This window comes from Bubalus bubalis, chromosome 5 (genome assembly GCF_019923935.1).
Source record: "Bubalus bubalis isolate 160015118507 breed Murrah chromosome 5, NDDB_SH_1, whole genome shotgun sequence".
Classification (NCBI taxonomy): domain Eukaryota; kingdom Metazoa; phylum Chordata; class Mammalia; order Artiodactyla; family Bovidae; genus Bubalus; species Bubalus bubalis.
The window spans coordinates 93,316,769-93,340,027 of NC_059161.1; the positions used below are offsets into that span (position 1 = coordinate 93,316,769).

General features: G+C 38.1%; 1 protein-coding gene across 6 annotated transcripts in view; it reads left to right on the forward strand.

The window, feature by feature from the left end:
- LOC102405156 (prolylcarboxypeptidase) overlaps positions 1-23,259 on the forward strand; it is an 87,758-nt gene that overhangs the window by 48,510 nt on the left and 15,989 nt on the right. For all 6 annotated transcript variants that reach the window (XM_025286250.2, XM_025286251.2, XM_006055634.3 and 3 more), the window contains 4 exons: positions 5,899-6,000; positions 9,628-9,809; positions 10,064-10,221; positions 10,974-11,146. In XM_025286250.2, coding sequence (XP_025142035.1) covers positions 5,899-6,000; positions 9,628-9,809; positions 10,064-10,221; positions 10,974-11,146 — 615 coding nt within the window. The remainder of the gene's footprint in view (positions 1-5,898; positions 6,001-9,627; positions 9,810-10,063; positions 10,222-10,973; positions 11,147-23,259) is intronic.

The following is a 23,259-nucleotide window of genomic DNA, read 5'->3' on the forward strand; positions in this document are numbered from 1 at the left end:
CAAAGCCAGTGCAAATAAGAAAAAAAAAATGCAAGTTTGATTTCAAATAGGAATGGTCGAAGGTAGATATATTTTAGCTTTCCTGTTGTACTATTTTTCTTATATTTGTGAGGATAAAAAATACTATAGCTGTTAGCTTGCTTCTCTTGACTATTTATTCTATCTTCTTTTATAATAATGCTTAAATCTGTTAACAAAACTTAATTAAGACACATGAAAGGAAGAAATTTTCCTTTTTAATCAGCCAGAGCTAAGACTGCTACTGCTGCTAAGTCGCTTCAGTTGTGTCCGACTCTGTGCGACCCCATAGACGGCCTCCCACCAGGCTTCCCCTTCCCTGGGATTCTCCAGGCAAGAACACTGGAGTGGGTTGCCATTTCCTTCTCCAATGCATGAAAGTGAAAAGCGAAAGGGAAGTCGCTCAGTCATGTCCGACTCCTAGCGACCCCATGGACTGCAGCCTACCAGGCTCCTCTGTCCATGGGATTTGCCAGGCAAGAGTACTGGAGTGGGTTGCCATTGCCTTCTCCGACAGCTAAGACTAGAAAATGTCAACTTTATACCAGAAAGCTAGTCTGTGAACTACCTTAGGGTGGGGACTGAATCATATTTTCTCCACAGCCAATGTCTGACATGGTGCTTGGTATTCAGAAGGTCTTAGTAAATGTTGAACTGAACTACATTAAAAGCAAAGATACGAACCCAATTATGTTGTGTTATTGTATTCCATATTTCTAATTATTTCCTTAGGAAATAACGTTCCTTAGGATGTTATTAGTCTAAATATGTTAGTTGAAAATAAAATAATTCCATAGAAACTGAGATCCTAGATATCTATTTCTCTTAGATGAGTGACAGATAAAATCAGAATTTATTTTCCATCAGATTCCTGCTCTGTAATTCTGTGAAACAACTGAGGCTGCGTTGTCTCCCTTCACTTCCTAGTGCAATTGCTCTTTTATGCCAAGGCAACGGGTCTTCTCCAACACCACAATTCAAAAGCATCACTTCTTCAGCACTCAGCTTTCTTTATGGTCCAACTCTCACATCCATACATGACTACTGGAAAAACCATAGCCTTGACTAGACAGACTTTTGTTGGCAAAGTAATGTCTCTGCTTTTTAATATGCTGTCTAGGTTGGTCATAACTTTCCTTCCAAGGAGTAAGCGTCTTTTAATTTCATGGCTGCAATCACCATCTGCAGTGAGTTTGGAGCCCCCCAAAATAAAGTCTGACACTGTTTCCACTGTTTCCCCATCTATTTCCCATGAAGTGATGGGACGAGATGCCATGATCTTAGTTTTCTGAGTGTTGAGCCTTTAGCCAACTTTTTCACTCTCCTCTTTCACCTTCATCAAGAGGCTCTTTAGTTCCTCTTCACTTTCTGCCATAAGGGTGGTGTCATCTGCATATCTGAGGTTATTGATATTTCTCCCAGCAATCTTGATTCCAGCTTGTGCTTCTTCCAGCCCAGCATTTCTCATGATGTACTCTGCATATAAGTTAAATAAGCAGGGTGACAATATACAGCCTTGACATACTCCTTTTCCTATTGGGAACCAGTCTGTTCCATGTCCAGTTCTAATTGTTGCTTCCTTACCTGCATATAGGTTTCTCAAGAGGCAGGTCAGGTGGTCTGGTATGCCCATCTCTTGAAGAATTTTCCACAGTTTGTTGTGATCTCCATAGTCAAAGGCTTTGGCATAGTCAATAAAGCAGAAATAGGTGTTTTTCTGGAACTCGCTTGCTTTTTCTATGATCCAGCGGATGTTGGCAATTTGATCTCTGGTTCCTCTGCCTTTTCTAAAACCAGCTTGAATATCTGGAAGTTCATGGTTCACGTATTGCTGAAGCCTGGTTTGGAGAATTTTGAGCGTTACTTTACTAGTGTGTGAGATGAGTGCAATTGTGTGGTAGTTTGAACATTCTTTGGCATTGCCTTTCTTTGGGATTGGAATGAAAACTGACCTTTTCCAGTCCTGTGGCCACTGCTGAGTTTTCCAAATTTGCTGGCATATTGAGTGCAGCACTTTCACAGCATCATCTTTCAGGATTTGAAATAGCTCCACTGGAATTTCATCACCTCCACTAGCTTTGTTCGTAGTGATGCTTTCTAAGGCCCACTTGACTTCACATTCCAGATGTCTGGCTCGAGGTGAGTGATCACACCATCGTGATTATCTGGGTCATGAAGATCTTTTTTGTACAGTTCTTCTGTGTATTTTTGCCACCTCTTCTTAATATCTTCTGCTTCTGTTAGGTCTATACCATTTCTGTCCTTTATCGAGCCCATCTTTGCATGAAATGTTCCCTTGGTATCTCTAATTTTCTTGAAGAGATCTCTAGTCTTTCCCATTCTGTTGTTTTCCTCTATTTCTTGGCATTGATCGCTGAGGAAGGCTTTCTTATCTCTTCTTGCTATTCTTTGGAACTCTGCATTCAGATGCTTATATCTTTCCTTTTCTCCTTTGCTTTTCGCTTCTCCTTTTCACAGCTATTTGTAAGGCCTCCCCAGACAGCCATTTTGCTTTTTTGCATTTCTTTTCCATGAGGATGGTCTTGATCCCTGTCTCCTGTACAATGTCATGAACCTCAGTCCATAGTTCATCAGGCACTCCGTCTATCAGATCTAGTCCCTTAAATCTATTTCTCACTTCCACTGTATAATCATAAGGGATTTGATTTAGGTCATACCTGAATGGCCTAGTGGTTTTCCCCACTTTCTTCAATCTAAGTCTGAATTTGGCAATAAGGAGTTCATGATCTGAGCCACAGTCAGCTCCCGGCCTTGTTTTTGCTGACTGTATAGAGCTTCTCCATCTTTGGCTGCAAAGAATATAATCAGTCTGATTTCAGTGTTGGCCATCTGGTGATGTCCATGTGTAGAGTCTTGAGTTTTTGGAAGAGGGTGTTTGCTATGACCAGTGCATTCTCTTGGCAAAACTCTATTAGCCTTTGCCCTGCTTCATTTTGCACTCCAAAGCCAAATTTGCCTGTTACTCCAGGTGTTTCTTTACTTCCTACTTTGCATTCCAGTCCCCTATAATAAAAAGGACATCTTTTTTGGGTGTTAGTTCTAAAAGGTCTTGTAGGTCTTCATAGAACCGTTCAACTTCAGCTTCTTCAGCATTACTGGTTGGGGCATAGCCTTGGATTACCATGATATTTAATGGTTTGCCTTGGAAATGAACAGAGATCATTCTGTCGTTTTTGAGACTGCTTCCAAGTACTGCATTTCAGACTCTTTTGTTGATCCTGATGGCCTCTCCATTTCTTCTAAGGGATTCCTGCTCACAATAGTAGATATAATGGTCATCTGAGTTAAATTCATCGATTCCAGTCCATTTTAGTTCGCTGATTCCTAGAATGTCGACATTCACTCTTGCCATCTCCTGTTTGACCACTTCCAATTTGCCTTGATTCATGGACCTAACATTCCAGGTTTCTATGCAATATTGCTCTTTGCAACATCGGATCTTGCTTCTATCACCAGTCACATCCACAACTGGGTGTTGTTTTTGCTTTGTCTCCTTCTCTTCATTCTTTCTGGGGTTATTTCTCCACTGATCTCCAGTAGCATATTGAGCACCTACTGACCTGGGGAGTTCATCTTTTAGTGTCCTATCTTTTTGCCTTTTCATACTATTCATGGGGTTCTCAAGGCAAGAATACTGAAGTGGTTTGCCATTCCCTTCTCCAGTGAACCACATTCTGTCAGACCTCTCCACCATGACCCGTCCATCTTGGGTGGTCCCACATGGCATTGCTTAGTTTCATTGAGTTAGACAAGTCTGGTGCCCATGTGATCAGATTGGCTAGCTGTCTGTGATTGTGGTTTCAGTCTGTCTGCCCTCTGATGCCCTCTCTCAGCACCTACCATCTTACTTGGGTTTCTCTTACCTTGGATGTGGGGTATTTCTTCACAGCTGCTCCAACAAAGTGCAGCTGCTGCTCCTTACCTTGGACATGGGGTATCTCCTCATGGCCCCTGCTCCTGACCTTGGATGTGGGGTAGCTCCTCATGGCTGCCGCTCTGACCTTGGATGCGGGGTGGCTCGAGTCCAAAGTAATACATTTCCTTCCTCTCAAAACCTGAGGTCAATTCTTCTGATTACTTTGATGGATGATCCTTACTGTTAAGAAACTCATACTCTGGTAGGGTCAGACACAGATAAGCAAATGTTGCAACAAAGTAATAGAGATCCATACCTGTTGAGAGTGGTATTGATAGGAGGGTGTGATCAGCAAGTCATCAAGAGGGCAGGCAGAGGAGGGCATCTTGAGCTGGGGTACAGTGTCTGTAGATACATGGCAGGGGTAGGGAATGAGCAAGGTGTTAAGAGAGAAAATGGTGTTATTGAAACCATCACAAATAACAGGTTAAAGTCTCTGTCCTCACATGCATACAGCTCTTTTCATTGTTCATTTATTGGTCAAGATAAGAAAAAAATTGTCTTAGTCTTTGTTAGGATCTTCACAGGTGGCTCAGTGGTGGAGAATCTGTCTGCAATGCAGAAGGCCCAGGTTTAATCCCTTGGTTGGGTACATTGCCTGGAGAAGGGAATGGCAACCCACTCCAGGATTCGTACCTGAAGAATTCCATGAACAGAGGAGCCTGGTGGGCTACAGTCCATGGGATCATAAAGAGTTGGACCCAACTGGGTGACTTAACACTTTCACTCAGTCTTTGTAAAGGAATAAGAGCTCATTAGAAAGGAATAATGTGCACTAGGAATGACAAGCAGTTGTAATCTATGCTAAATCTAAATCTGGGACTTCCCTGATGGCTCAGTAGTGAAAAATCTGCCTGCCAATGCAGGAAATGCGGGTTCAATCCCTCGGTCTAGAAGATCTCCTGGAGAAGGAAATGGCAGTCCCCGCCAGTATTCTTGCCTGGGAAATCCCACGGGTAGAGGAGCTTGGTGGGCTACAGTCCATGGGGTCGGAAAAGACTTAAATAACAACAGCAAATCTAAATCTAGTTAATTGATGTTGGCCACCTAGAATGCTTTGTTAAGAAGGATTCTGAGGTCACAACTTAAGGAAAGTGAAAAAATTGCAGCCGTTGATTAGTGACCAGCATTATGTGTCGAAATAAGAAGAACTTGATTGTATTCTGGAGCTAGGTAGTGTGTGCTTGAATGTTGGCTCTGCCACTTTCTCGCTCTGTGACTGTCACAGGTTGTTTAAACTGTGTCCTTGCCTATAAAGTAGAGATAATCAAAGTGCCTATCTTTTAGATTGTTGTGATAACTAAGTGAATTAATATATGTAAAGTGTTTAGAATGGTTTTTAATGAGTTGTAAGCGCTCAGTTAATACTAGCTGTTGCTAGCTACTATTTATTTTCATGTAAATAAGATTAATAATCAAAGTACCTATCTCTTAGATTGTTATAATTAAGTGAATTGATACATATAAAGTATTTAGAATGGTATTTAATGAATTGTAAGCACTCAGTTAATATTAAACCCAGGGGAATCCAGTATGTTTATTTGTACTGTTGTCTTTTATGTTATAAATAAAAGTCATTTGTGAGTAGGCAGATAGCTTAGTTATCCTGCTCTTTCCTAGATTCTTTGGGACACAGTGCAATTTGAAGGCTATTTTAGACATAATGTTGATTCCGAGACTAGAGTGTCAGAATAAGGAGAGTTGGAATGATTGGTAGTTGTGCAATGTGGTCTTATTTTGAATTGTTTCATTCTGATACAGTGTAGATGGATGTGCAACAATGAAACAGTTATATCATTTATCTGTAGCACAAATATGAATTGTCCGGATTCTCAGAGAACTCTTTTTGGTATAGTTTAACATCCATTTCATATGAGTTGCAAAAAAAATTAAGACTTTTTTCACATCCTGATTTTACCCTGTGAATTGTAAATTCCTTCTAGGGGTTCATGTGGGACATAGCTGAGGAAATGAAAGCCATGTTGGTGTTTGCTGAACATCGGTACTATGGAGAGTCCTTACCCTTTGGTGCTGACTCCTTCTCGGTAAGTGTGTCTTTTAAGTTTAAAACATTTTCTAATTACATGTTCCACTGTAAGAAAAATGATAGCTTTAACTTGAACTGCCTGAAATTTCAGTAACTTGTATTTAACCTTTTCATATATAATTTGAAACCTTTTCATATATAATTTCATATATAGTTTTAAAGCCTCAATTTAAAAAATCATATTGTTTTTAAATAATCATATTATTTTAAAAATTGTATTATTACCATTTTTATAATATTGATCAGTCTTTAACTCAATGTGATGAGGCTAGCCTTTGCCAGGTAAATCTTAATCTAAGAATGTGGAGATTGGAGGGAATTTTTCATTGTTTAAAAATATCAGTAAATAATCCTCTTTATAAATTATATATGTAAATTATTGGGTCTATCACTGGAAAAAAATGTCAGGAGTGTACAAATACTTATTTAGTAAGGTGTTTTTCAATAAAATAAGTTCAGATCATGATTCAGAGAGGTCATCTAGTCACTAGATTCCCTCCTGGCCTTTCTTTTCTCTCAAGGAACTTTGGCCTTGGCCACAGATCTACACTTTAATAAGCCAAGACACCCTTTCCTCAGCTGAGTCACTTACGTACTACCCTTGTGTTTCTGACTATATGGATTTGCCATCTGTATTATTCACTATTTTTCTTTTAGTAACTCACTTTTCAAACTTAGCACTTTCTTAATAAAGGCTTTATGTACTATTTTTTCTAAGTTATATTGAAATAAAACAGTATTAAATTAAAAATGTTTGTGCACTACCTAGGATCATGATGTATACCACCTTTATACACATACCAGGCATTTTTTTAAAAAAGATTTCTTTCTTTCTTTTTTTTTTAATGTGGATCACTTTTTTTTTTAAGTCTTCAATTGAATTTCTTACAACACTACTTCTGTTTTATGTTTTGATATTTTTGGCCCTAATTCATGTGGGATATTAGTTCCTTGACCAGGGATTGAACCTGTACACCCTACTTTGGAAGGTGAAATTCCCATACCATGATTTTGGAGAAATCTGAGTTAGAGGAACTTGGGTCAGTCATTTTCTAGGCTTCCTGTTTTGAAAGAACTTTTTATTTTCAGAAATTTTATTATCTTATAAATAAATAAATAAAAAGTTCTTGTGTTATAAATGAAAACCAGAGTGATTTGCTGATATTTGTTAGGTTGCATGGGAAACTCTATTCTTTAGTTTATTATTTTGCATAATTATCTGATTAGGGAAGTTGACAGGTTTTGAAACCATTGGAAAGTAGTTTGTTGCAGATAAAAACACAACCTTCTTTCCTAGTTCCCTGTGGTCCATACTCTGCTAGGAAAAAGTGGGTGAGGGCTCTCTATGCTATGCTTCCTTTCCTTCATGTGCTTGCAGAATTTGTCAGTAGCATGGGGGAATATTGCAAATGCATAGGATTGGGAAAAAACCACACTCAACTATACGTCATACCATGAAAACTGAAAGTAAAGAATAGTGACAGACCATGAGAGAGAAGTTAAGAAGTCAGAGAACATACATCTTAGATAAGAGGAAAGGTTAAAGGAGTAAGTGACATGCACAGGAGAGAGAAAAGATGGGCCTCTGTGGTGGTTCCAAAATATACCAGGTGATGGAAGTAGTCAGAGTGGTGAGACCAAAATATGAAGGTTAAATAGGATAGTCTGATATGGATATGTGGGTGTGTTAGTTATCTGTTGGTACATGACAATTTACCTCAAACTTTAGTGGCTTAAAACAACAGTAAACATTTATTATTTTCCAGTTCCTGTGGGTAAGGAATTTGGAGTGACTCAACTAGCTGGTCTGTTTCAGGGGATCTCATGAGGTTAAGACATCATTTAGTGCTTCAGTCACCTGAAGGCTTGACTGAGGCTGGAGGACCCTCTCTACTTATGTGGAGGATCCACATGAGTGACAAATTGGTGCTGGGTGTTAGCAAGATGCTTTAGTTTGTCCTCTCTTGGGTTTTTCCAAAGGCCTACTTGAGTGGCTTCATGACGTGACAGCTAGCTTCCCTCAAAGTTGGCCATCCAAGAGAGCAAGGTGGAAACTGCAGTGCTTTTTTTTTTTTTAAGTCTTTATTGAATTTATTATAATATTGCTTCTGTATTATGTTTTGGTGTTTTGGCTGCAAGTCATGTGGGCTACAGTTCACAGGGTCACAGAGTCAGACACAGCTGAAGCGACTTAGCATGCATGCACACGTGGGCTCTTAGCTCCCCAAGCAGAGATCAAACCCACACCTCCTGCTTTGGAAGGTGAAGTCTTACCCAGTGGACCACCAGGGTAGTCCACCTGCAATGCTTTTTATGACCAGACTTTGGAAGTCATATATCATTTCTGCCACATTCTATTTGTGTTAGAACCAAGTCACTAAGTCCAGACCAAGTTCAAAGGGGGAAGAATTAGACCTCACCTTTTAAAAGGAGACTCTTCTTTAATCTTCTCAGCTTAGCAGGATTCCATTTGAGTTCCACCTTCCTACACTGCAGTGAGGAAATTCTCCCTAGGCAGATAACTAGATGATCATGGAACTTACTTACTGAGTAAGTAAGTCACGGCTATGATATTTCCAGTAGTCATGTACAGATGTGAGAGCTAGACTTTAAAAAAGCCAGACAATTGATGCTTTTGAACTGTGTGCTGGAGAAGACTCTTGAGAGTCCCTTGTAAAGGAAGGAGATCAAACCAGTCAATCTTAAAGAAAATGAACCCTGAATACTCTTTGGAAAGACTGATGTTGAAGCTGAAACTCCAGTCCTTTGGCTGCCTGATGCAAACAGCTGACTCACTGGGCAAGACCCTGATGCTGGGAAAGATTGAAGGCAGAAGGAAAAGAGGGTGACAGAGGATCAGATAGTTGGATGACATCACTGATTTAATGGACATGAACTTGGGCAAACTCGGGGAGATGGTGAGGGACAGGGAGGCCTTGCGTGCTGCAGTGCATGGGGTTGTGAAGAGTCGGACACAACTTGGCGAGTGAACAACAACATTCTTCTCTCAGGAATCAAAGTCTTGTGTTGCTTTTCCAGTGTCTGAAAAAGGTTGTTCCATATGTTGGTTTTTTTTCCTTAACTCCAATTTTATAGTTGTACAACAGACAGGCTGACTTGTTCCAGTTGTTGGTATATCAGACATGATAATCTTTCTGATGAGGAAGGATGTTTTATTTTTACTGATGATTCTTACTTCCATTTTTCACAGGATTTAGTTTACCTTTGCTTTATATGGTAGCCTTTATAAATGTTTCAAGACTTGAAATCAAAATTATAATAGTTGTCTGTTAAAATTAGTATTGTATGCTATCACATCTGTTGTTAAATGTTACTTATGGTTTGTCTCTGTTGTTTCTACTACCTCAGCAAAGTCTTTGGTAAATAGCATTTAATAGAAATTACATTTGAATGCAAAAATACATTATTTTCTTCCCACAAACTTAAAATCACTTTTCCCTGAGTTTAAATTAGCAGTGCTAATGCTTTAACTGGGTGTTTTAACTCAGTTGCCTAGAAATTCTATTTGGAGAAAAGCTTATCTGGCTTTTTTCTGGATCTATGTTATGCCTAAGCTGCTATTATGTGTACATTCATACCCATGTTCTTTGTTATTTTTCTTTAGGATTCCAGACACTTGAATTTTCTGACAACAGAACAAGCTCTGGCTGATTTTGCAAAGTTAATCAAATACTTGAAAAGAACAATCCCAGGAACTAGAAATCAACCTGTCATTGCCCTTGGGGGCTCTTATGGTGGCATGCTTGCAGCCTGGTTCAGGATGAAGTATCCTCATTTGGTGGTTGGGTAAATGCATTTATGTTGGATGTGAGCACTTTCTTAATGGTTGGCAAAGCGAACATAGAGTGTTTTTTGTGGGGGAGGGGGGCGGTGGTGCGGGGGGAAAGGTAAAACATATTCTATTGTACTGAGATTTCTAATTTCTATTTCACTAAGAGTTGTAGATTTTTCTTGTTCAGTATCAGTTTCAATTTTAAAACTTGAATTCTGTGAGTTACATTTTTTTCTTTTCTCTTTCTTTTGGTCTTCTTACCATTTAGAGCTCTTGCATCCTCTGCCCCCATCTGGCAGTTTAATGATCTGGTGCCTTGTGACATATTTATGAAGATTGTAACTACAGATTTTAGCCAAAGTGGCCCAAATTGTTCAGAGAGTATCCGCAGGTCCTGGGATGCCATTAATCGACTTGCAAAAAAGGGTAAGCTTTAATTAAGAGAATGGAATCATGTTTTGTTTTTTTTTGTACCTTTTAAATGCTAAATCTAACACTTTCCACTTTTTCAGTAAACTTTTTATTTAAATATAACATACATGACTGAACGACTAATACTTTCTTTTATTTCACTTTACATATTTAAGTATAACATATAGAAAAGTACACAAATCAAAATATACAGCTTGGTGAATTTTTGCAAAGTGAATACATAGTGTATTCAGCATGCAGATCAGGAAATCCCTCTCCACCTCCACCCCCAAATCCCCTTTGGCCCTTAGCAGATACTACCTCTGTGCTTAACAAACCAGTTGCTATCCTGAATTCTAGAACCGTAAATTAACTTTGCTTACTCTTGAATTTTTTAATAATCAGAATTGCATAGTATGTATTTTTTGTCTCTGCTGTCTTTTACTCAACACTGTGAGATAAATCCATTTGTTTTATTTAGGTGTAGTTTATGCATTCTCCTTGCTCTATAGTGTTTCATTTGTTTATTTATAAATGACAGTGATTGAGAATACTAACTCTGGTAAGCCCCACGAAGATAGGCAACTTATCTATCATGAGATTAACCAGTTGCTCTAAAGATTTTTTGTTGCATGTTGAAAAAGCCTTTTTGGAGAAACTGCATAGGAGACTGAGTTTTCTAAAACGCAGGTGAAGGATAAATGATCTGTAAAACCCTTCTGTTGAGCAGTGCTTTTTAGATTCCAACAATGTGACTCTATTCTCAGGCCCTGGCTTGCGTTGGCTTTCTGAAGCCCTTCACTTATGCACTCCCTTAACAAAATCACAGGATGTTCAGCGTTTGAAAGACTGGATCTCTGAAACCTGGGTGAATCTGGCAATGGTGGACTACCCTTACGAGTCCAACTTTTTACAGCCTTTGCCTGCTTGGCCTGTCAAGGTAACAGGAAGATATCCTTTCATCACTTTTAATAACATACTTCTCTCTCTTCACTGGGCCTAACCCTCCCCCCACCACCGGCACCCCCCCCCCCCCCATCCCCCGCCCCACACCCTGCCTCTCTCTCTCTTTTTTTTTTTTGGTGCATTCTCTGACTTTCAGCATCAGAGGAAGTCCCAGTGACAAGGGGACTCTGGAATTAGTCGAATCTCACACCTAGGTAGGAATCCTGGCTTTACTCAAACTTGGATGTGTTACCTAGCTCTTCTGAACTTGTTTCCTCATTTAAATAATGGAGGTAAAATGCATAGATTACAGAGTTGTATGAATTACAACTCTTAGAACTAAAAACTAACTCTTAGAAATAAGACCAATAGTTGCTGTTAATGGAATAGTTACTATGTGCCCAATTCTGTGCTGTATACTTTATACATACAATTTGTATATGTGAGTCACATAGAGCTATATGTAATACATGGTCAGTGCTTGATGAATGGCAGCTGCTCTCGTGGTGCTGTGATTCAGTCAACCGCTAAATGTATTCTAAGTACTAGAGACATCATAAAGACTGCATACATATGGCAAGGTGGAGTATAAAGAGTGCTGACTCTGGATCCTTATCCAGAGCTACCCTCTACCAGCTGTGTGGTCTTTGGCAAGTCTCTCCTCTTCTTAGGCCTCCCTGTCTTCCTCTGCAGAATAGGATAATGATACTTACATTCTCAGTAGGGTTGTGCTGAGGATCAAATAAAATACTGGATGTGAAAACGCTCTGGAAAATTTAAAGAAACATGACACAATAAAATTTAAAGTTCTTTTCATGCCAGAATTCTTTATTGTATGTATTCTTGTTAAGCATTCCTTTGTAAAGAGCATTCCTCATAGTTTTAGAAACAAAGGCTGGCCAACTTGATGGTTATTAAATTCAGAGAATATAACAGATTCTACAGCTAGAACAAGTGCTGTAAATGTATAGAGAATTGGTAATGTAAGAACCAGATTTCAAAAGCAATTTTAATTTAGCTGTTCTTTTGAATTATTAAATGCACACCTTGCTTAAAACTTTGTAACCCAAATGAACCAAGATCATTTGCTACTAGAGATATTTTTCTTCATCTAAAAAGTAGAATGGCCAGTGGGTATCTTGCACACAGTGAGCCAGAGGTAAATGTGTGTTTGAATTAAATTGAATTTTGACACTACAAAATTATTTTAAAGAGTAGCTCTCTCTCACATGGTAAGAAAACCTAAATAAAAATAATGAGAAAAAACTAAATCTGAAACCATTAGTCTCCATAAATGTATAGGTGCTAATAATGTCTTATCTTTCTATATTATTTTATATTTATAAAGCACTTTCATATATACTATCTCATTTAATCCCCACAGTCAAGAGTTATAATTCCAGTTTTATGGAGAGGAAATTTAAGCTCTACGAAGAGGCAGTGGAAGTGGTTTTGAGTGCGAGTCTACCATTGTTCAGATCCCAGATCTTCTCACGTATTGCATTGAACTATTAATGAAAGACTTGAGGGAAGAGTTGGGTAGATTGCTGCCCGCAGTGTGACACCTATCAGACTTAACTTTATACTCTGTGTACAGAGTGAGAATTACACTTGGATCTTTATGCCCATTTGGAGAATGAGTTGTCAGATGATAAAAACCATATGGGGACTTCCTTTGTTATTTAGAATAGGGGTTGGCAAACTTTATCTGTAAAGGACTAGATGGTAAATATTTTAGGCTTTGTGAGCTGTATAGTTTCTGTGACAGCTACTCAGCTTTGTAGCTTTGGCAAGAAAGTGACTACAGACAATATTTAAATGAATGAGGAAGGCTATGTTCCAACAGTATTTATAAAACAGGCAGTGGCTGGCTTTGGCCTGGGGCCTGTAGTTTGCTGACCCAGCTTAGGAAAAGTGCCAGAGGAATACATCTTTTTAATGTTCATTTATGATTTGGAACAGTAAACAGCCTAACTGGTTTTGTCTGTGCATCTTTAATATTCCTTTTGAGATATTTTGCTGTTGAATCTTAACTGTAAATATATAGTCTTGTCTTTTGTGTCTCCTAAATAATCACTCAAAAGTGGTAGAGTATATCTCAAATATTTTGTCATGTGTTTTTGATTTAGCACAGTCTTTTTTATCTTTTGTGTACATATATATATTTTAGAAGTTTATTTTTAAGGCAAAGTAACTTTGTGCCTTTGTCTCATAATCACCTTTTACTTCGTTTGTCTAGGACTTGTTCTTGTCATTTCCTTCAGTTTTTTTGTTTTTGTTTTTGTTTTGTTACCAACTTTATCCTTTCTTTTGACTTATTAAGGAACTCTTGATTGTTTATGATATGTTTATAAATCTGTTTCCTGCCTGCATCCCTCCAAAAGTAACCTCTCTTTGCCTCTTGCTTGAGAAACTTCCTTTGCCTCCATCTATCTCGAATTTTATCCTATCTGATTTCAGAATTTTTCCACTACATGTCTCCCTCCCAAGCTTTTAGTTTCAGATCACTTTCTTTCACTGTTCATTCTGTTTCTCCTTTCTTGACCCCCTCTCTGTTCTCCCAACCCCCTAATCCCTGGAACACTACCCAGTTGGAGACTGTTCTTTCACTTGGATAGTTCCATTTAGCCAGGACTCCTCCTCCCTCTGATACACTTCCTCCTTTTTAAAGGACTAACAAACAGCGGTCCTTTTCTGAGTCTGTAACTCAAGCTTAGGATGGTGAGATGATATGTAATAGTTATGAAAAAATGTAGGTGATTTCCAGTGCTACCTGGACTTGCACGGTTCTGAAGTATCCATATGGAGTGTCTGTATGCCATTTTCCACGTCAACTCAAGTATCATTGTTTCTAATTTATCTTTGAGCCATGCACACTCAGACTCCATTTGCTTTTGTTTACTGTTAACAGAGGCTGCAACATTCATGCAGAAATAATCACGGCCTTGGCCGATAGAACACAAGGAAGAGGAGAAAAGGGGAATAGAAAACCCCTCTGTCATTTGACTGCTCTGTCAGCATAAAAACTGCTAGCTCTCAGTTCTCAGTTTCAAGAGCAGTGGTGAAGGATATTATAGTTTGTTTATTTTGGAATCATTTTTCAGCTGATAACTCACCAAATCTTTTGGCTTAGCCTCCTGAGCATGCAGATAGATACAGTGAAATAATAAGACATAAGATGGAAAATCTCTTCTGTTTGTCTTGGTGTTTGATAATGTATTCGACCTCTCTGGGTGGTTTAAGCGGTTTAGGTGCATTCTATGAAAAGGGAGCTTTTAATGACAAAACTAATGTGATTATCTGAGTGAGTGTGAGAGGGGTATTGAAGCCTTAGAGAAAGAAAATCTGTTAGAAAAGCTGAATGTATCTGCTTAATCCTTTCTCTAATGTGGATGGGCCGTACTCTCTGAGAAGAGATAGTTTTGTGGTTTTTTTTGACCTATCTTCTGTAAAAGCATTTCTTTGCCTTCTTTTTCTTTCTGTTATTCAAATGCTTATCTTCATAGGTAGAGGGACACTTAAATCTTTTAAACAACTCATTATCTTTACTTTCTCTGGTGTACGTGGCATTATATTTGGGTTAAGAGCTGATCAGTTTGGAACTGACATTACATGATTTCTTACACTATTTAAAACAGAATTATTAAAATGGACCTCTTATGCTCTTGTCATGTTTTTTTCCTGAATGTTCACATTTGTTCTAGGAAATAGAAAGTGAATTAAATCTGTCCATTTCTTTAACCTCGTTTTACTCTACTGCTTTACAGTTTTCTTTTTACTATTTCTTAATAAAAAGTTTTTTGTAATTTTATATTGCCACAGAATCCCTTCTCTAAGTTATTACCTAAAACAAATGAACTTAGAAAACTGTAACGTAAGAATTAAAAAAATATTAAAAAAAAAAAAAAAAGCATAAGGCTGCAGGTATGTTTAGATACCGTTTTTGTTGTTACTTGACTCTTAAACTGTGACTTCAGAGTCGAGTGTGTATAGTGTAGTAGTTACACATGTTATCTTCAGAGTGTTCTGCATTTGAATCCCAGTTCTGTTACTTTCTGGTTGTATGACTTCGCAGAAGTTTCTTAACCACTCTCTGCTTTGGTTTCCTCATCAGCAAAACGGGGATAAAGAACTATAATGTTTATTAGAGTCGGTATGAGGATTTAATAGGACCTGCTGTATGGTACGGAGAAGGCAATGGCACCCCACTCCAGTACTCTTGCCTGGAAAATCCCATAGATGGAGGAGCCTGGTAGGCTGCAGTCCATGGGGTCGCTAGGAGTCAGACATGACTGAGCGACTTCACTTTCACTTTTCACTTTCATGCATTGGAGAAGGAAATGGCAACCCACTCCAGTGTTCTTGCCTGGAAATCCCAGGGACAGTGGAGCCTGATGGACTGCCGTCTATGGGGTCGCACAGAGTTGGACATGACTGAAGCGACTTAGCAGCAGCAGCAGCAGTTGTATGGTAAGCACTACATTGATGCTAGTTATATGCATATGATTGTTACTATATAATATATATATACATATCAAGAAGACATTGTTGTACCAAGAGTTTGTAGCCAGATTCTGGGTTCAGAACCCGTATTCACTGTTTTAAATTTGTGTATCTGTAGTCAGACCTCTCTGAGCTTATTTCCTTTTCTGTGAAATGGGGATGGTTATTATGTTTCTCCCTGGGTCACTGTAGGGAAAACACCTGAACTCAAGGAATAGTCAATAGTTTTACTAGCAGATTCAGCCCCAGCTTTTCCCATTTCAGTGGATTTATGGTCTAAGTAAGAATGCTATGCCATATGTAGAAATTGTTTAGAAAGCATTGTTTGTTAGTGTCTACAAAATAAATAGAGAGTATAATTAATTAATTCAGTCGCTCAGTCATGTCCAACTCTTTGCGGCCCCATGAACCACAGCATGCCAGGCCTCCCTGTCCATCACCAACTCCTGGAGTCCTTCCAAACCCATGTCCATTGAATCGGTGATGGCATCCAACCATCTCATCCTCTGTCGTTCCCTTCTCCTCCTGCCCTCAATCTTTCCAAGCATCAGGGTCTTTTCAAATGAGTCAGCTCTTCTCATCAGGTGGCCAAAGTACTGGAGTTTCAGCTTCAACATCAGTTCTTCCAATGAACCCTCGGGACTGATCTCCTTTAGGATGGACTGGTTGGATCTCCTTGCAGTCCAAGGGACTCTCTCAAGAGTCTTCTCCAACACCAGAGTTCAAAACCATCAATTCTTCTGCTTCATAATGCAGGGGCTATCTCAATGCTGAGTATTTTGAATAGAAGTGGTTGGCAGAGAATTTTTCTTTGATTAGGTCACAGTCCCTAAGTAAATAATTAATAGACCAAGTCATATGGATAATAATTGCAAATTTCAGGCTTAAGCTGAAATATTATATGAGATTGAACCAAATATGCCAATATTTGTGTTTGACTTATAAGCATGACAATTTCATATGATTCAGCTTAACATTTACATAGGTATTTTATGCATCTTATAGTAGTTTAACAAAAGTTTATGAATACTTCTTTTGAATTACTAGTTTTTGAATAAACATGGGAATGGTGCTGAGGTTTTGCTAATGTACGTGTTTTGGGGAAAACTTTATTCACTTGGCTACCCCAAAATTCTTAATGGAATACAGTCTTCCCTTAGTATTCATGGTATCTTCAGGGGATTGGTACCAGGAGCCCATGTTTCTACAAAAATCCATGGATGCTCAAGTCCCTTATATAAAATGGCATAGTACAGTCAGTGGGCTTCCCTGGTAAAGAATCCACCTGCTGATGCAGGAGCCATGGGTTCAATCCCTGGGTTAGGAAGATCCTCTGGAGAAGGAAATCCACCCCAGTATTCTTGCTTGGGAAATCCCACGGACAGAGGATCCTGGTGATCTACAGTCCATGGGGTCGCAGAAGAGTCGAACACAACTTGGCAACTAAACAACAGGAAGTAGGGTTAGTGGGCCTCTTTATCCATGGGTTTCCCATCAGTGGATTCGGCTAGCCTCAGATGGAAATTTCCATCCATGGATACCAAACTTGTGGATATGGAGGGCTGACTGTATATTTATTGAGAAAAATCTTTATAAATGGATTTAAACTGTGTTAAAAAATCCACTGTGTTAAATCCAGTCAGTTTAAACCTGTGCTTTTCAAGGGTCAGCTGTACATAGAGATTGTGTTAGGAAGTGTGTCTTTTAAGCTAGAGGATGATGCTTAGACTCACAGAATCTTTGTGTTAGAAAGGAAATTTAGAAACACCTAAAATAATCAAATTATGTTATTTCAATTATTTTTTGTTTGGCCACACTGTGTGGCTTATGGGATTTTAGTTCCCTGATCCGGGATGGAACTCAGGGCCCCAGTAGTGAGAGTGCTGAGTCCTAACCCCTGGACCACCAGGGAATTTGCGGCAAACATATTTTAAGTGATATTTTTCAGGCCTTCTATCTAGCCTTGCTAAGTGCTAAGTTACTTCAGTCATGACCTGTTCTTTGTGACCCTGTGGACATAGCCCACCAAGATCCTCTGTCCATGGGATTTTCCAGGCAAGAATACTGGAGTGGGTTGCCATTGCCTTATCCAGGGTATCTTCCCTAACCAGGGATCAAACCCGTGTCAATTATGTCTTCTGCTTTGGCAGACAGATTCATTACCACTAGCGCCATCGATCTATAGCAAACAAATTTTAAGTGATATTTTCCAGGCCTTCTATCTAGCATACTGGTAGCATTATAAATTGATACTTCCTTTCTATAGGGTACTTTGACATGTAGCAAAAGACTAAAAATGTTTATTTCTTTCAAGCCAGTAATTCCTCTAAGAATTTATCTCAAGAAAACAAGGGTAGATAGATAGATAGATGGATTTAGCCCCAAGAATATTTATTATAGCCTTACTTGTAATAATAAAAGATTGGGATGATACAAATTACCAATTTGTCCTCAACTCCCCATGCTGATTTCTGCCTTCTGAATTTTCTCATGTTGGTCATTGTCCTTATTAGAGTGTGGTGCTCAGAACTGGACACAGTACTCCAAGGGTGCTCTGACCTCACTGAGGACAGTGGGCCCAGGATTGCCCTTAATCTGGACATGGAATTTCTATCAGCAGAGGCCAAGTTTCTGATCATGATGTTCTCTCTGTGTAAGTGGGGCTGCCAAAACCCAAGTATTGTCAGCTGGTGCCGGTCTCCAGCCATGCTTGTGTCTTTTAGGGAGTGACAGTAACTGCTGTTTGCAGAGATGGCTATTCATGGAGACGCCTTTTCTTTGCCTGACAGAGGCCCAGTGTTCTTGCTCTGAGAGGGGATCTGATGCCAGCATGTGAGTCACACTCACTTGTTACTGTTCTCTTCAAGAGTTTTAGGCCACTTGTTGCTACACATCAGCACCCCCTTCTCCTTCTGCCCAGCTTGCATTGTCATCCTGCCTCATCTGCCATGCCGTGCTTGAACATAATGCTCTTCTCTGCATTCCATGGGTCTGCTCTGTAGTCTTGTGCTACATTTTGAAAGAGCTAAGTCCACTGGGGGAATCCACATGCAGGAAAGAATGATGATCTTTGCTATGCATGATCTATAGCATGGCAGTAGATAGTTTAATAATTCCATGATTATTTCTTAATTTTCATATATTTTTGAGAATTTCTGATTGGCTTATGTCTCAGGAACATTGTCTGAGAAAAGGGCTATACAATTAGGTATTTTTGACTTACCTTGAATGATTGAGAGTTGTCAGAATAGTAAAACACTCTTTTGCTTGTTTTTTTCAGCTTTCATTTCCTTATTGCTTTAGGCTAGATAAGTTTGTGAATCTTAATTTCTGACTTTCTCACATTCAGCATTTCCAAAAACTTATTGAGAATAATCACATTCTATCTCGCTTTTGGAAAGTCATGTTGCAGTTGAGCACATTAAAGGCTCTGAGAAATCCTGTAGTTAAGAATACTGTTCACATTTGCTGCTACAACATTTCCTAAAATTATTTGACTATAAAATCTTTTTTCACAAAGTATCATTTAACATTCCATAGACATATTGTTGTGCCAAATAAATTTGGGGAGAGTATTAAAATTTCCCTGTAATTCATTTTTTCTGTCTTTTCAAGTTTCCCTTTTTCTCAGGAAGGCATTGCTGGAAGCTGGTCCTAGGCAGAACTGTGATGAGAGACCAGCTTTGCTTGTGACTCTCATCTCCTTTTCCAGTGATCACCTTTCCTGTCTGTGGGAGCATGTCCCTAGACGAGGCCTTTTTGCTCCTGCTGCCCAGAATTTCTCTCTGAAGTGGGGTAACTGGGTTCTTTTTTGCCTGGCTCCATCTTCTCTGGACCAGTCTCTTTTTTGTCAGAACTTGCCTTTTTGTATGTATCTTTTCTATATGAAATGAGAGGGGATCAGATCACTGAATACACGTCAAGATGTTAATAGAGGATGCAAGCTTAATGTATTTTTTTTGCCATTGGGGTATTTGCAGTTTTACAAAGGGATGCCTCCTAAGCTGCATAATAGATAAGATGTATGTTTTACAACCAGAGAGACCTGGGGTTGAAGGAATCTAAGTTCTACCATTTACTAACTAGATGACCTTGAATAAAGTGATTTAACCTAAGGATCAGTTTGTTCATGTGAACTAGTAGACAAATATATATCTAGTCAGATTGTTGGAGGATTAAATGATGTAATATTTGTAAACCCAGCAATCAATAATTAGTAGCTATTGCTGTTGTTGCTATTGTCTCTATTTCAGCTGATTCTGTTGCCTATGATTTTTCCCCAACATTTTATTGTGAAAATGTAACTAACATTTTGTCCATTTTGTAATGGACATGAACTTGAGCAAACTTCAGGAGATGGTGAGGGACAGGGAGGCCTGGCGTGCTGCAGACCATGGGGTCGCGAAGAGTTGGACATGACTGGGCTACTGTACAACAACAACAACAATATTGTTTTTGCTATATTGTATTTGCTTATAATATATATATTCACTTATCCACCCCTCTATCTATCCTTCCTTCTATCTTATTTTTTAAATTCATTCAGAGTATGTTGCAGACATTAGTACACTTCTTCCTAAATACTGTGATGTGATTTTATTTTTTTTAATTTAATTTATTAAAACTAAACAAACAAACAAAAAACCAGTTCATTAATTTCTCTCTGCTGCTGCCCTCCTCCTGTCTCTGGCAGCCATTAATCTGTTCTCTTTATTTATTAGCATAGATTTTTAAATTAAAAGCATTTCTTTTTAGATTCTACAAATGAGAGAGCTTACAATATTTGTCTTTGTTTGACTGATTTCACTTCACGTAATGCCCTTAAAATTTATCCATGTTGTCACAAATGACAAGATTTCATTCTTTTTTAATGGCATAATAATGTTCCATTGTATATATGTACCATATCTCTATTTATTCATGCACTGATGAACTCTTAGATTGTTTCCATATCTTGGAAAATCATTGCCAAGACCTATGTCATTGTAAATAATGCTACAATGAACATGGAGATGCATATATCTTTTTAAATTAGTGTTTTTCTTTTCTTTGGGTAAATACCTGGAAGTGGGATTGCTGGATTATATGGCAATTCTAAATTTTTGAGGAACCTCCATACTGTTTTCCATAGTGATGTATCTTTACATTCCTGCCAACAGTGCCCAAGGATTCCCTTTTCTCCACATCCTTGCCAACACTGGTTACTATTTTTCCTTTTGATAATAGCCATTCTTAAAGATGTGAGGTGATATCTCATTGTACTCTTGATTTGCATTTTCCTTTCAATTAAAGATGTGGAGCATCTTTTTATATACTTGTTGGCCATCTGTATGTCTTCTTTGGAAAAGTGTCTGTTCAGATCTTCTGCCCATTTTTTAATTGGATTTTTTTGTTTTTTGGCTGTTGAGCTGAGTTCTTACATATTTTGGATGTTAGCCCCTTATCAGATATATGATTTGCAGATATTTTCTCCCATTCAGTAGGTTGACTTTTCATTTGTTGATGGTTCCCTTTGCTATGCAGGAGCCTTTCAGTTTGATGTAATCCCACTTGTTTAGTTTTGCTTTTGCTGCTATTGCTTTTGGTGTCAGATTTAAAAAATCATTGTTAAGATTTATGTCAAGGAGCTTACTACCTGTGGTTTTTTCCTGTGAATTTTATGGTTTCAGGTCTTACATTCAAGTCATTCAACTTGAGTTAATTTTTGTGTCTGGTGTAAAATAGACATGCAGTTTCATTGTTTTGCATGTGGCTGTGCAGTGTTCCCAATACCATTTATTAAGAGACTGTTTTTCCCCCATTGTATATCTTGACTTCTTTGTCATAAGTTAATTGATCATATATGCATTGGTTTATTTCTGGTTTCTCTATGCTGTGTCTTTGTTTTTATGCCAATACCATATTGTTTTAATTAAAATAGCTTTGTAATATAGTTTGAAATCAGTGTGATGCCTCTGACATTTCTCTTTCTCAAGATTGCTTTATCCACTTGGGGTCTTTTATGGTTCCACACAAATTTTTAAATTTTATTTCTGTGAAAAAGCCATTGGAATTTTGGTAGGGATAGCATTGAATCTGTATATTGCTTTGTGTATGGATATTTTAACAATATTAATTCTTCTAGTCCATGAGCATGAAATATATTTTCATTTATCTTCATTTTTTTCATTAATGTCTCGTATATAAAAAAAATTTGGTTGCACTCTGTGGCATGTGAGACCTTAGTTCTCTGACCGGGGATCAAACCTTTGTCCCTGCATTGGAAGGTGGAGTCTTAATCACTGGACTACCAGGGAAGTCCCTTGTATTTTTTTAATATACAGGTCTTCCATATCTAAAATGCTTCCTCTCAGGTATTTTATTCTTATTAATGTAATTGTAAATGGGACTGTTTTATTAATTTCTCTTTCTAATAGTTCATTATTAGGATATAGAAATGCAACAGATTTTTGTATGTTGATTTTGTATCTTGAAACTTGATTTTGTATCTTGAAAATTCATAGATTTTTCTTAATGGATTCATTGATTTTTCTAACAGCTTTTCTTTTTTTGCCACACCACAGAGCTTGCATTATCTTAGTTCCTTGACCAGAGATTGAACCAGTGCCTGCTGCAGTGAAAGTAGAGAGTAGTAACCTCTGAACCATATAATTTCATGTCACCTATAAATAGAGACAGTTTTACTTATTCCTTTCAGATTTAGATGCCTTTTATTTCTTTTTCTTACTTACATTCTCTGGCTAGGACTTCCAGTGCTATGTTGAATAAAAGTGACGAGTGTGGACATCCTTGTCTTTTTCCTGATCTTAGAGGAAAAGCTTTCAGCCTTTCACTGTTGGGTATGGTATTTGCCCTGGGCTTGCCATGTATAACCTTTATATGTTGAAATATGTTTCCTCTATGCCTACCTTGTTGAGATTTTTTATTATAAATGGCTGTTGATTTTTGTCAAATACTTCTTTGGCATCTATTAAGATGATCATATGATTTTTATTCTTTATTTTGTTAATATGGTGGTTCACATTGACTTATTTGCGGATGTTGAACCATCCTTGAATCCCTGGATACATCCTACTCAATCATGGTGTATGATCCTTTTAATGTATCATTGAATTCAGCTTGCTAATATTTTGTTGAGGATTTTTGCATCTGTGGTCATCAGAGATATTGGCCTGTAATTTTCTTTTCTTGTGGCAGGCTTACTAGTTTTGGTATCAGGGTAATGCTGGCCTTGTAAAATGAACTTGGAAGTGTTCCCTCCTCTTCTATTTTTTGGGAAGAATTTAGAAAGGATGATATTAATTCTTTCTTGAATGTTTGGTAGAATACACCAGGGAAACCATCTGGTCCTAGACTTTTGTTTTTTTAGAAAGTTCTTGGTTACCGATTCAGTCTCTTTAGTAGTATTCAACCTGTTCAGATTTTCTGTTTCATCATGATTCAGTCTTGATAGGTTGCATGTTTCTAGGAATTTATCCATTTCTTCTAAGTTGTTGAATTTGATGACATAATTATCAAGTTATATCAATATAAAATAACATCAATAACAAACTATAATAATTGTTTGTTATGTTCCTTTGTATTCTTGTGGTATCAATTGTAGTA